Source organism: Mya arenaria, chromosome 8, assembly GCF_026914265.1.
Source record: "Mya arenaria isolate MELC-2E11 chromosome 8, ASM2691426v1".
NCBI classification, from domain to species: domain Eukaryota; kingdom Metazoa; phylum Mollusca; class Bivalvia; order Myida; family Myidae; genus Mya; species Mya arenaria.
The window spans coordinates 32,763,432-32,777,914 of record NC_069129.1 but is presented as its reverse complement, the minus strand read 5'-3'; the positions used below and the strand labels follow the sequence as shown (position 1 = coordinate 32,777,914).

The window sequence follows — 14,483 nt, the reverse complement described above, 5'->3', positions numbered from 1 at the left end:
ATAGGCCCTTTTGGGCCTCTTGTTTCTACAGTTTCTATGGTGTACACCTGATTGTATTTTGAAGCATATTCCAAGTGCATGCATTCATATATATGCCTATATCAAAAAACATATCTTAAAATTTATCACCATGACCTTTGACTCACTGACCTCAAAAGAGTAAGGATGCTAGTCATGACCAACCTGCCTACAAGGGACAGACTGACGAACAGACTGATGATCCTTTAACTGTACGATGCCTTACCGGGCACACAAATCAGAACTTTTTTCATCTAAGTGATGTTTTATTTATGACTTTGATCAATTGTAGGTAATATGTTGTTTAATAGAACAGTTGCTTTTCATTTATTTTGGATATTAACACCTTGCAAATTTAATAATGGGTCGCATGATTCTATATCATCATATAGTGCAATAGATTGATCCATCGTCCCAGTTGTTCTGCATTTTCAGTGCTTTAATTTGACACAAGGACCAAATGCCAATCTTGACAAATATTCTGACCAAGTTTCATTGACTTTGAACCAAAGCTAGGACCTCTACAGGGTTAATACACTAAATGTGGACAGCAGTTGGACATCCAATGATCCCAAAAGCGACAGCTTAGTTAAAAAATAAACACCTCAAAAATCAAGGAATTAGTATATCTCAATATTTATTATCAGTCATTTATAATATTGTGGCTAACACATGTCTGAAAACAATAAAAAAGTATGCATAAAAACAAAGGAAAAACAATATTTTCTTTGACAAATGCTGATCAACTCTTACAATAACATCTATCACAGACCATTATAATCAGCAGTTTAACATCAATGAAGTTAGCACAAAAAGTTAAAGAATTGGGTATGTTACTAAAAATATATACACAGTTTAAGACTATAACAAAAACTGATCAACTTGTTACAACCTTCAGTGTTCAGTTACTTATTTATGACACAAATGTCCGAAGTAAATGCACCTGCTATGTTTTAATGCATAAAAAATAACATACACATGTATATATATATATATATATATATTAAACTTGTGAACTTCACACTGAATAACAGAAATATGTCAGTTTTTTACTGTAGAACTACTTTCCATGGTAACTACAAATCACTTATATTAGGTCAAGTTTCTGTAAAAGTCACATGACAGTTTCCATAAGAACTACTATCCAGTTTAATTTGGATTTAGGAGAACAGTTATCTATGGAGACAACAGAACACAAGTAGCTCGGCAACTCAGTCTAGATAGGAAGCCACTGTTGTCTTGGAATGTCCAGAACTACCTCCATATCCGGGGTACATCTGAAATATACAAAATCAAACAGATGTAACACTGTGTTCCGTTTCAAATTACAAACTGTTCATATACAAATATTGCAACATTGGGCAGTTCAGAACTTTGTTAAAGTTGTGTAAGAAAATGTTGTTAATTTTCAACTCTTTACTGCTTCATGAATACACTTGTGATCGGAAGTATTTGTAACAAGATTTGAAACTATATTTCAACTGCTTTATTGAAATATGTGAGCACATCATCTTATATTTAATATTTAAAAGTAAACAATGATGTCAGAAAACACATTGTTAACTTTAACAACGTTCTGAACAATTGGCCAATTGTCTATTAAATTTTCTGACTGTTTCAATGTTAAACAACATTTCATTCTCTTGGACGTTATGCAGATGCTAGCTGGTGTGGATGCAATCTATTTGTACATTCGTCCAAGGTCAGGATTATTGAACAATTTTACACTTGCAGTTTGTGAAAATTGCGACTGTTTACTTTCATATCACGCCCCCAACATGAATGATGCAACACCATTGGTCCAGGACTGGTAATGCAGTGACCCGATAGTTTTCCATATTGGGTCTCTAATCTTTATATCATACCAAAATGGCATCTATTTTATGAACTCTGATGAATAAATAAAACCCACAAATTCCCACAAATCAATCAAAGTAAACAAGGTGTCAATGAACGATATATGTTACAGGGTTAGAAGATGACCCGAAATGGGATATACAGACGCAGGAATACCCTTAACTTGACCAGACATGGTTTCCTTTGCCCCATATATCCCATATCAGGTCACCTACTAGCCCAATAATTTGTAATATATTCAACCACTGTCATGTTATCCAGTTGCCAAGATTATACATTTTAAGAAAAACAATAAGATAAAACACCACCCACTTTTCCTGATATAGAAAGAATTCTGGGAACATCTGTTGACGAAGGTTAGTTTTAGGATCCCGTAGTAAATCATGCACGTATTTCTCGAGCTCGGCATTTTGTTTCTGTATTTCTTCCTGCTGCTTTTTATGTAGTTCAATTTCCTGAAGAAACGAAAACAAAGTTTCAGACTACTTTTAGAATATTATAAAGTAATATATTTTATATAATATAGAGGCCCAAAATCTTGAAAGTTCGTAAAAGTAACAAACTTAAGTAGCTTATCTCAATAAGACAAGTTTCTGACTTAAATCTTGATTTTAGTAAATGAATTAGTTAATGTTGATAAACATAAAGATTATTTCTTTTTAACGTCAAAACAATTTTGGGAATGTAAATAATACACAAATAATACCAAATCAAACAAACTGAGCTATGTTTAATCCTGTTATAAGGGACTTAAGATGTTTTGAAAATTGGGGCCAGGGGCTCAGTATTCATAAAACATCTCGAAAATATTGTAATTTTTGTAAGCTATTATTTTAAATGCCCTCTACTTTTCATCAGATTTATTCATATGCATATATTGATTAGACCATTTTCTTGCTTATTTTCAGTTTCTTAAATTCAACTTAAATAGAAAAAAGGCATGGTACATGTGTATTATGCTCATTAACATTGTAACCAAGTTTGATAAAGACTGGATGAGAAATGGTCTAGTAGGAAAGCGGACAGGATCAATATGGACCAATTTTGACAATTAAAGAGATATAATTCAAAAGATACCCAAGTAATAAGGCCGGTTATCAAAGTCTTCAGAGAAATAATATAAAAAAAATATTGGATCAAAAACTGATCAAGTTAAAGACACATCCGAGATGGAACCAGCCTCCCATATGTGATCCAATAATATGTTGTTTTACAAGTGGGTACACACAAAATGTTTCATTAATTTTATATGAAAGTTTACCTTCTTCATGACCATATTTTGTAATGCCATATCTTTCAAACTTGGATGCATCATTTGTATTGCTCCCTGAAAAACAAAACAACATTTTTACAAAAAGAAAACAACTTGATTTTTTTTTTTATATATCATTGAATAAAAGCACCAAAGCTCTTTGATATAAGCTCTTTGAAGTTTTGGCACCTGCTGTAAACTAGATTCTGGCACATGTTATATACAAGCGTCTGGAGCCTGCCATATACAAGAGTGAAGAGTCCAATGCCAGCTGTATAAAGAGTTTGGTGCCAACTGTATATTAAAGTCAGCACTCATGAAATTGGTATTGAATGTCCACAAATGTGAGATTCTATTTATGTTATAAATACTTATATATTATGCCAATTTACAGAGTAAATACATAAAAAGTCGCTATATAGTGCAGTCATTTTCAATGCTATTTATTAACGTAACACCACACATTTTGGATAGTAATTAAACAGTTTATGTATCTAAAATATATCATGATGTTATTTCAAGATGGAAACATTATTAATGGTATAATAATGGGTATTATATTGAATACAGAGTCAGTGATTGAGAGTTACAGAATGGATACCTCGGTGACTTGTTTAGTGATTGTGTTCTGCACAGATTGCCGTTCTCGCTCATACTTGGACAACTCTGTCCTTGTTATGTGCTCCAACTCTTCCTGGTCCTCCTGTAGTAAAATAATATTGAATTTTATAAAGAGCTTATATTCACAAAGTACAAATTTCCAAGAAACATTTCAGTTACATAACATTTTTATTTTCTTCACATTTCTCTTCAATGTGCACATTGATAAATGTAAAAAATAAAACAAAGTAAGCTCATGTTCATAGTATATCCTTTATGACATGTACATGTATGTGTGTGTGATCTTTGGAAAGTATACATTTTAGTTTTAATTTCGTTAAAATACTTTCAAAGTAAGATGATGTTACCTCATGGCATTGTGACGATGTTACCTCATGGCATTGTGATGATGTTACCTCATGGCATTGTGATGATGTTACCTCATGGCATTGTGATGATGTTACCTCATGGCATTGTGACGATGTTACCTCATGGCATTGTGACGATGTTACCTCATGGCATTGTGACGATGTTACCTCATGGCATTGTGATGATGTTACCTCATGGCATTGTGATGATGTTACCTCATGGCATTGTGATGATGTTACCTCATGGCATTGTGACGATGTTACCTCATGGCATTGTGATGATGTTACCTCATGGCATTGTGACGATAATGTTTCATTTACTTGGTAATGTTAGGAAGCAATATTTTTTATATCATTTTGGGAATGGGGCCGGGGTCTTTTAGACTGGGAAACATCAATTTGACTGAAGTTTGGAATGTGCATGTCCAATCTTGTATTAATTTTTTATTCTTTTTCAAAACATATTAATGGGAAGAAAATTTAGCTTTTTAGGTTCGACAGATCATAAGTGTAACATTACAATCCAAATTTCCAGAAAACCTTAAGCCCTTTCCTCTATTATGAATAAAGTTTACAGGATTACCATTTTTTTAAGTCTATTTAAACACATTTTGGTAATGGTACAGATAGAGACCACACACAAATGTATTCTAATAAATTAACCAAAAAAAATCTAAAAATAAGAATCCAGACCTCGTTAGATATCTTCAGTGTCTGTATTTCCTTCTGTAGGTTGGAAATCTTCATTGCCTTTACAGGGTACTCCTTGTCCTGTTGAATAAACACAAACAACTAAATGAATATATTGTAATTTAATACATCTTTTTCAGTGATTTTTAAAGAGATTTTAAAGAGAAATTATATTTCACTGTTTCAAAAAATTTGATATTTTTCACTGATTTGAAATTTTAGCTCGCGCTCATTTGCAAACCAAACTTATCACAATCAGGGTTTGAACATAGTTTTAACAATGTCATTTTTGAAATAAAGTTTTGTTCACATACATTTTGGTGTGCTTTTCTAAAAAGCTTTTCAGGCAAGTAATAAACATAATTATATTTATATATTTCACCTTCTGAACACAAAAAGAAAGTATTTCACTCATGGCTACGCCTTTCATAATATACAGATTTTGGTGCTCATTTGGTGAAATATATTATGATCATACACTGAAACAAACAATAATCCTGTGTTTATATCTTTACCAAATACCAATCATTATCATTAATGGTGTTCTGCAAAAGGCACTTAAACTGACTTACTGGAACTCATTGATAATTTACATAACTGAATAGCCGTAAGATTCATACCTTATAGTTCAGGAGAACGTGAAGCTCTTCTTGTTTCACCTTGAGTCTCCCGTCCAAATCTGCAACTTCTCGTTCTATAACTGTACATGAGAAGGAAAGATATAAAAATAGTAAAAAATTGTATAATCTTAACAATATTGATATACATTGTTTAGTTAATATTACGTTGTCTTAAAATTAATTCATCATGCATCTATATATGTTTTGCCCAGTCCTTTGGTATAAGAGATATGTGCTTTGGAATTAAGTTTCCACTATCCATGATTATAATTATAATCCATAGGAAAAATTCTATATACATATTCAGGAAATGGATTCATACATAAAACATAGTTTTTGAATAAAATTTTAGAGAAAAGAAGAAAAATTCACATTTCGAGAAATGGAGTTGTTAGTTTTTTCCGGTTAAATAGTTTGTTCCTTTGAGTGGAAAGAAGTATAAATATGGGTAATAACATATGTACCACAGCCTTTTGTAATTAACAGATTGAGAAGAGAACAGTTTCAGTGTAATCTTAGCTCTAAATCAGTCATATTAACAGTATGTGGAATAGAAGGCAGATAAATGAAGTTACCCAGAGGGTTAGAAATCACTTATCACCGACTGAAAAAAGTGACTGTTACACACAAAATATGCTGAAATTGCGGATGGAAAATACAAAAGTCTAAGCAGTTTTTGTCTGCTTTTTAAATGAAATTTGTGCTCTAATTAGGTCCTATTGAAAGACTTTTACAGCCATTTTGCTAGGATTACCCTGTTACTTTTTGGCTGTTTTAAAAAAAAAAAATTCTTCTTCTATATCCGGAATGCAAAACTGCAGTTCTAACTTATACAAGATGTCCACAGGCTATCTTTGGCAAGTTTGCATATTTAAGTGATTTGATGATTTTTATTTATAAATATTGTCCAATCAGTTAACGTTTTAACTTACTCTAACCTTGCAAAAGAGTAAACCAATTTTACACAATTGGTTGCAGCAGTAATCTCTCTAAATTTGAAGGTTCGAGTCCAAAAGGAACCATGTAAAATGAACAAATTTTGTTAAACATATTACTAAAAATAAGGTTTTTACTCATTTTGTGTGTAACCTAAAATATGGAACATTATAAAAGATCATCTTTCCTAAATCTACTTAATAATCAATAATATAATAGCTTTACCTCTCATATCTAAATTTAATCATGTAAAATATTGAATCACAAACAAAACAAGGGGAAAAATAATACATGTTTTTAAATATATATGTTATAAAAGGTACATAATTATGCTGATTACATGTATGTTTGCTCCATGAAAGAAGTATAAGAACCCATAGTATGTGTATAATGATTCATTTAAGCATTGATATACATAAAGAGACCATCTTATCAATAAGTGAATGACAAAATGTCATACGATCATGATTTTCAACTAAATACTCACCGAATGTAAGCAACAAAATTAAAGATTTAACTTGTTAATCTAAATTAGTATAGCATAATACTTCCAGCCAAACTTTCTGTTTCAAAATATATCTCGTTACAATCAATAATAATTGATTCAAAAATTGACCTAACGATATGGTTGATGATTAGTCTAAGAAAATAGACATTCAAAACAGGATTCTTTTAATCCCTAATTCTGAAGGATTTGGCATATAAAAAATCATAAAAAAATCCATCCACATACAAATATTTGGACTAGATCGATGATAAGATGGCCACAAAGAATATAAAAATAATATGATATACATAATGAATTTGAAATAATGGTTCTTTAGATAATTATTCTGATTTCATTTATTACAGTTACAGTAAATGATTATTAGAAAATTAGAAAACAAAATTATAACATAAATTGTAAAAGTTTACCATCTTTATGTGAAATAAAAAAACACAACATTCTTATCTTTTATAATGTAAACAATTGTATGATAAAAGTCTATGGCGATGTACTTTGCATTGCAAGCTTAAATACCTTTCATTCTTTCTTGGAGCTTAGCCTCTGTGTCAGCTAACGCCTGCTTTGCCCGAGCATATTCTCGGTTAAAATGTGAGTTCAGTGTAGAAATTCCACCCTAAAAATACAATCAGATGATGACATGTTTGTTCATTATTTTATCAGCATGAAAACTTCATTTGAATATTTAGATAAAAGCTAACAAGGCTTATCAGAAGTGTGATTAAATAGAAACAAATTAAATATATATTTTTTAAGATATGAGATCGATTCTGTTACTGACCCTGTACTTTTCATATCTTCTTAGTAATCCTTTCACATGATCGAGGGTACCTTTTTCTTTTGACTCAATTTGATCTTGCAGAATTATATTTTGTTCAATTCTGTTTGAATGTCAAGGATAATATTTGGTTTTGATTAAAATGAAAAGACATACAGAAAAAAAAAGATATTTTGAATTTCTCGACTTACCGGTAAATGTTTTTAAAAGATTCGGTAGTAGTAAGTTATAAGTTTATAGATATCATTTTGATACTACAAAGTAATCTCCAGTTAATTGTAAATGCTTTTCTCCATATTTAATGTTAAAAGTATTTAGGTGGACCATTTCTTTTTTGAAACTTCTCAATGGTGGAACGGAGGTTTGAATAAATATAATTTTCTATTGACTGACATAAGAATATAATGACTCTTTATCTTATTAAAACTCCAAGGATACAGCTCTGCATATCTTTTTTCATATTCTTCATGTGTTTTTCTTCTTGTTTTAATCCGCAGCTAAAATATAACAAGTTACACTTTTTATTTATAGAAAATATTAATCATCTGACAGGGTTAGAAAGATCATGATATTCCAATTTAAGCTTTCAACCAATGATATGCAAGTTCTTTTGTGCCAAGATTTCTCTTCAGAATTTGAATATTATCAAATTTTAACCAGCATCTATTTAAGTTAAGAACGTGACAAGAAAAGAAGAAAACAGAAGAGGAAAGCTCAAACATCCATCAATTTCTGTGTATTTGGAGGGATTTAAATTGCCCAGGTCGATTTTAAGGTTAGATTTTTCTTCAAGGTTTGATATGTTATTAAAGCAATATAATTCTAAGCATTACATGTATCTATATAAATTAGAACATAAAGAGAAACGATGAAAACAGAAAAAGGAAAGCCATCGATTTCTGTGTACCTGGAGTATTTTAATCCTCTCTGATCGTTCCTTTTCCTCCTCCTGATTTTTGGCCTGTTCTTTCTTCTCTCTGTATGTCAGCTGGCCGTGTCGACAGGATTCTGCTGACGCTGCTCGTTTAGCCCTCTCTTTTTCAGCTGAAATGTGTTATTGACAAACATTTTACTGCAAAAGCTTGGCAAAAAGTGATGATGATAACTCACAGCTGAAACAATGTCTTCGAATCAATTCCCAGCTGAAATGTTACATTGTTTGAGTTGATACATAAGCTGTGCCTCGAGTCACAGACAATGTCTCAGCTGAGGAGTCATTATCAGCATCGCTAACTTTAATTATTGTCCAGTAGTATACTCTTAATCTTCATTTGAACTGGAAAAAATCCTTATAATCTTGTAATATAGCATATCGATACACATTTTCAAAGAGTGACCAAAACTTCCAATCTACCTTCTTTCACTGATGGTCGTAGTTTGGTTTTTCTTGTCCATTTGTCATAGTCTGTAAATTTCACATCAAACTGCGTTCCCAGCTGTTGTAATAGTTCATCATTTTCAAATTGTGATCGATCTATTCGACTGGTGGCAGCTTTCCCCCAACTGGCCGCCATCTTGAAGTAAAAGAGTCATACATGTTAAATTATAAACACATGAAAGTCAGTGTGAATGCAACATTTCTTGTACTAATATGGCTATTATTTGGTATCACTTATGTATCTTAAAAGAACAGTAACTACATTTTTCTTCATTTTATTACTGTTTAAAGTAAAAATGTCCTCTAGTTTCTACATCAATGTTTATAAAATGGGTTAACTTTTAACATGGTTTTGTTTGCATAATCAATTAAATGTTTAAACAAAATCGGTGACTATTGATTATAAGTGAATTTGTCCTAATTGATTATCAAAAATAAGTTCTAAGAGCTGTTACTGTTCCTTCATTTTTTTACAATTTCAGGCCTATTTCTCTTTTCTTTAAACAAATATGTACTTTTCCCCAACTATAAACTCTCTCTTTCTGCTATTTTATTCAGCGCACACTGGGAAGCAATTATTCAAATATCTGCATGTAAAGGTAGCACATATCCTGTTGGTTCCAAGTATGTGCTGAACAAAATAGCAATGGGTTGGTCCAACAGGTAACGCAATGTAAACAAGTTGAAAAGAAGTGTGGAAGTCATTTCAGTGCAATTTTCGATCGAGAATATGGAATAAACATTTATTCGCAAAATGATGGATTATATGAACATATTTTAATTGCTTCTATCTAGATTAGTAGATCAGTGCAATTTTCGAGAGCATGGAGTAAACATTTATTCGCAAAATGATGGATTATATGAACATATTTTAATAATTGTTGTGCCATTGCTACTGTTGTGATCTGGATGCTGTTTTGTATACATTGTATGAGTTTTTTTTTTTTACCAAATTGAGTGTTCAAACAATATGATATCTACAGGTCTTGGATTAGCTTGTTTCTTCACTTCTATCGTTTTATAGCTACCAGTATCAAGTATGTATTATTCTATTGCATAATTAATGATTTATTTTGTGGATGGAATTATGAACAATGAATTTGTGCATGGTCAAAACACATTTATTGTCAATAATAACATTTAATTTCCAAACATCAAGCCATAGTGTTTACAAACATGTTTATTTTTAATTATTTTCGAAATTATCTGATTGTAGTGAAGATATATCCTGTACCTTGAAAGAAAGACAACACTATTCTATATACGTGTTATCACATTCTTTTTATAAGCAAGAAAGCACAACAAATGCGTTATATTTTAATCAAATAGGAAGTAAAATGTGTTCATGGCCGCCATATTAGTTTCATGTAACCTTGGAGACCTCCATATTAAAGAGTTTGTAAGTCATATCGGTTAATTGCGAAACGTTCAAACGAAAAAGTTACCTACTAGCTAGGTATGATAACCCGCCCCGCCCCTATTACTGTATAGTACATGTGGTTTAAGTCAGTAAAAAATCGTTTCAATGAATTTACGTGACAAAGTCTTGTAAACTGATAAAAACATATTTGAATTTGTTATTTATTTACAAATACATGATGTAGCACTTCTTATTAAAAAAGGCTCTGTTTACTGAAAAGTGAAATGCACGGATTTTTTAACGAATTCAGGTGCAGAGTGATAATCTGATCGCATAATACTTATACCTTATGTAACTTATAGAATTATAATTAAATAAATAATTTATACGTAGTATCTAAATGCACGCGTGTAATGCGAAACAAGGTGGTTGCTACTTTGTATGTAAATATAATTCTTAAATTCTACAGCCTATCTATATGAACATTGCTTTTGCAGAAATTATTCTCATTTGCTTTTCATTTTTAAACTGTCAATAATATGTAGGGTTTCTACCTCTCTAAAAATGCCCGACTCTCTAACGCTCACACACTTCAATCATTAAAAGAACAAAGCTGCTAAATAATCTATTAAAATAGTGTCATTCATATTCGAAGAAAAATAAACAAATGTGCGTTTACAGTATTTCATTACATATGACTACATTACATTGTAGGTTTAACCCGCCAAGATAGCGCGCATATTGACCTTATTCAAACATTTATGTTGAATATATTGTTACGGAATAAAAGTTATTTTTCTCCTAGGACCGCAAGAGTTCATTGCCTGTTTCAGCCCTCGCCATGTCATGCTAAAGACGTTTATTTACAGATGGTACATGGGCCATGTCACAAAACCAAGAGGATGAAAGGGTCGAACTCCCTATATTGTACCTCACTCTTCTAGAAGCACTTCTTCGCCGTGACTTCTGTTGGCACGCGGTATTCAGGTGCTTTTCATGGAATACTCTGGTCTTAAGAAGATAATACACGATACGCAGAAAATCAAAATGTTGCAATATTCAGTATGCAGACTCTCAAAATAGTTAAATACTATTTGTAACGCAGGATTCGGGTAAAATTGAAGGAGTTTTCATTACGCAATGGTCCGCGGAGGGGAGGGAGGCGGTACACTATTCTGAAACAACAAGGACTTAGTTAGAAATTAAAGAAGACGTGAATAGTATACATACTATACTGTCATAAACTGTGTGACTTTGATGTTTTATTTGAAAATCCATGAATTCAAGTTAAGTACCCACGGAATTGTTCTTTTTTGAAATATGCCGAATTTCATGTCCATAAATATCACAGTACTCTCGACAAAGTAATCCATGACATGTTGTAAATACAGAGACAATAAATTTAAGTCATACACACTCCTAATAAAACAATTCATAAAACGTTCATTTCAAAGACAAGTTAGCCTTGTATCAAATCACGCAGAATTTGTAATCTAAAGTTGATTTTTTTTCAATCGTTTGTTGAGTATAACACGAACATATAAACCGTGATTATAACTATTGTTTTGACGACCTTCAAATTGATCTCAATCATAAGTTTTATGAAGCAGACCATGATTAACACTAACAGACGACTTGCTTCTGCATTTGTTGGTGTGATTATTGTGGCTTGTAGAATACTGGACGCGGAAGCTGACTGTAATCACATCGCAATCACTGTTACAAAAGGATGTTCACATCTTGATAACTGTACATCCGGCGAAAAACTGCTCGTGCGACCGGAAAACCTCAAGGTGGCATTGGCGGAGGTGTCCCCATCTGTGGCGGCGGAATATGAGCGGCGCTGTCAGGCGTGCGCGGCACACCGGAACATGAGCTCTACTCCACGTGACTGCCAATACGTGTATAACCAAGGCGAGATAAACACAGGGGTTTATACAATTTACCCCAAACCAGGCCTTGTATTTCAGGTACGTTAGTTTTTTAAACGACAATGCCCATATAACGCTTAAATAGCAAAATTAGCTGTATCAAAGCACATAATTCTGGCATGTACTGTATTATAAGTTTACCTATCAGCCATCTGTGAAAACTTCTTATACAACTTAATGCTCGTACATGTAGGTTCGTTGTGACATGGATACGGCCCCAGGTGGCTGGACGGTGTTTCAGAGGCGAGTGTCGGACACCGACTTCTATCGGACTTGGAACGAGTACAAGAACGGATTTGGCGACCTTGAAAACTTCTGGCTCGGAAACGAGTATATATGGGCGCTAACAAACTCCGGAAATTACAGTCTTCGCGTTGATCTTACAGCGCCCGACGGACAAACAGCATACGCTCATTACAGTAACTTCAAAATCGGCCCTGAGAGTGACAACTATCGGCTGCATGTGAGTGGGTACAGTGGGACTGCTGGGGACAGTTTATCTGGATCGTCCAGCGGTCTCAATGGGCACGGCGGTCATGTATTCTCCACCAAAGACAGGGACGCCACCACTTCGGCGTGTACATCCCGGTATCACGGCGCATGGTGGTACAACGCCTGCCATGTTTCGAATCTCAATGGTGACTATGGAAATACACTGTACGGACAGGGGTTAAACTGGGACAGTTGGAAGGGCTACTATGTGTCTTTGGTGAAAACAGAAATGAAAATTCGCCGATTGAGTTAACTGTTTACCATTGATTTATGACATAAATGCTAAGGACTTGTACATGATTTATGCTATTATATTATCTTTGTACCAGCTTACGACCCGTCAATAACTTGATAAATCAAATGAAGTAAATCCTATTCAAATAAAACGTACACGACCTAAGACATTTTTTAAACTGACAACGACACGCAGCGTAAACATTTATTTTTTTGGCTCAATTGTATTATGAATTTATGATAAAGCAAGTTTGTGTTGCTGTATCGCTTGTGGTGAGCTCTACTTACATTTTAGTTGCCACAACGACCCTCGGTTAAGTTTATGTTTATGCGTCCGTCCGTTCGTCCGATGATGGCCAGTCTGGGTTGTAACTTTGCCATGAATTGAGGATTTTGAAAAATCATGGCAATACATATTCACCATCAGAACCCAGGTTAATACGTCAAAGGTCAAGGTCACACTCATATGGTAATTGCTGAACAAATATTGTATTTTGAGTCCTTTTATTTTGGAGTGTTCGTGCTGTACAATGGCCATGCATTGTAGGATTATGAAATAACTCGTCGCAAATATTCACCATGAGAAGTCAGTTTGTCGCTTGCATCTCGGCTATGCATTGTTGAATTTTAAAACAACCTAGCAGAACTGTTCGCCATGAAAAGTCAGCAGGTCGCGTGCAACTCAGCCATGCGTTGGTGGATCTTAAAATAACTTGGCACAATTGTATGTACACCATGAAAAGCAAGCGGGTCGAATGCATCTCGGCTTTGCATTGGTGGATGGATTATAAAATAACCCAGTAAAACTGTTCACCATGGAGAGCCAGCAGGTTGCGTGCAACTCGGCCATGCATTGAGGGATTATAAAATAACCCCGGTACAACTGTTCTCATTGAGAACCAGCGGATCGCATGCAAATCAGCCAGGCATTTGGAGATTTCAACAAGAGATGTTAGTGAAACATTTATGCCCCCTTGGGAGCCAAATTGTTAGTAGGATTTGGACACTTAAATAAAATATGGACAATCAGAAAACCTTTTTTCAGCTTACAGTCACACTGACCTTGACCTTTGACCCACTGACCTCAAAATCAATAGGGTTCATCTGCTGGTCATGACCAATAAGCCTACCTAGTATGAGGTCCCTGGGTCAAAGCGTTCTCAAGTTATTGATCGGAAACCGTTTTTCATGTTAAGGTCACACTGACCTTGACCTTTGACCCACTGACCTCAAAATCAATAGGGTTCATCTGCTGGTCATGACCAATACACCTACCAAGTATGAGGTTCCTGGGTCAAAGCGTTCTCAAGTTATTGATCGGAAACCGTTTTTCATGTAAAGGTCACACTGACCTTGACCTTTGACCCACTGACCTCAAAATCAATAGGGTTCATCTGCTGGTGATGACCAATACACATACCAAGTATGAGGTCCCTCGGTCAAAGCGTTCTCAAGTTATTGATC

At 33.6% G+C, this 14,483-nt stretch overlaps 2 protein-coding genes across 2 annotated transcripts; one reads left to right on the top strand and one right to left on the bottom strand.

Moving 5' to 3' along the window:
* Positions 1–648: 648 nt before the first annotated feature.
* Positions 649–10,374, bottom strand: LOC128242213 (uncharacterized protein C20orf96-like). The gene is made up of 12 exons (XM_052959297.1): positions 10,237–10,374; positions 8,979–9,138; positions 8,532–8,668; positions 8,063–8,121; positions 7,628–7,727; positions 7,363–7,462; positions 5,406–5,485; positions 4,789–4,866; positions 3,729–3,830; positions 3,137–3,202; positions 2,188–2,330; positions 649–1,295 (listed from the first exon to the last, which is right to left on the bottom strand). The coding sequence occupies exons 2-12, from the start codon at positions 9,136–9,138 to the stop codon at positions 1,235–1,237; spliced, it is 1,086 nt and encodes a 361-aa protein (XP_052815257.1). The 5' UTR covers positions 10,237–10,374; the 3' UTR covers positions 649–1,234.
* Positions 10,375–11,975: 1,601 nt separating this feature from the next.
* LOC128244145 (ficolin-2-like) lies at positions 11,976–13,038 on the top strand. Its single transcript, XM_052962161.1, has 2 exons — positions 11,976–12,332; positions 12,487–13,038. The coding sequence occupies exons 1-2, from the start codon at positions 11,976–11,978 to the stop codon at positions 13,036–13,038; spliced, it is 909 nt and encodes a 302-aa protein (XP_052818121.1).
* Positions 13,039–14,483: the final 1,445 nt, after the last annotated feature.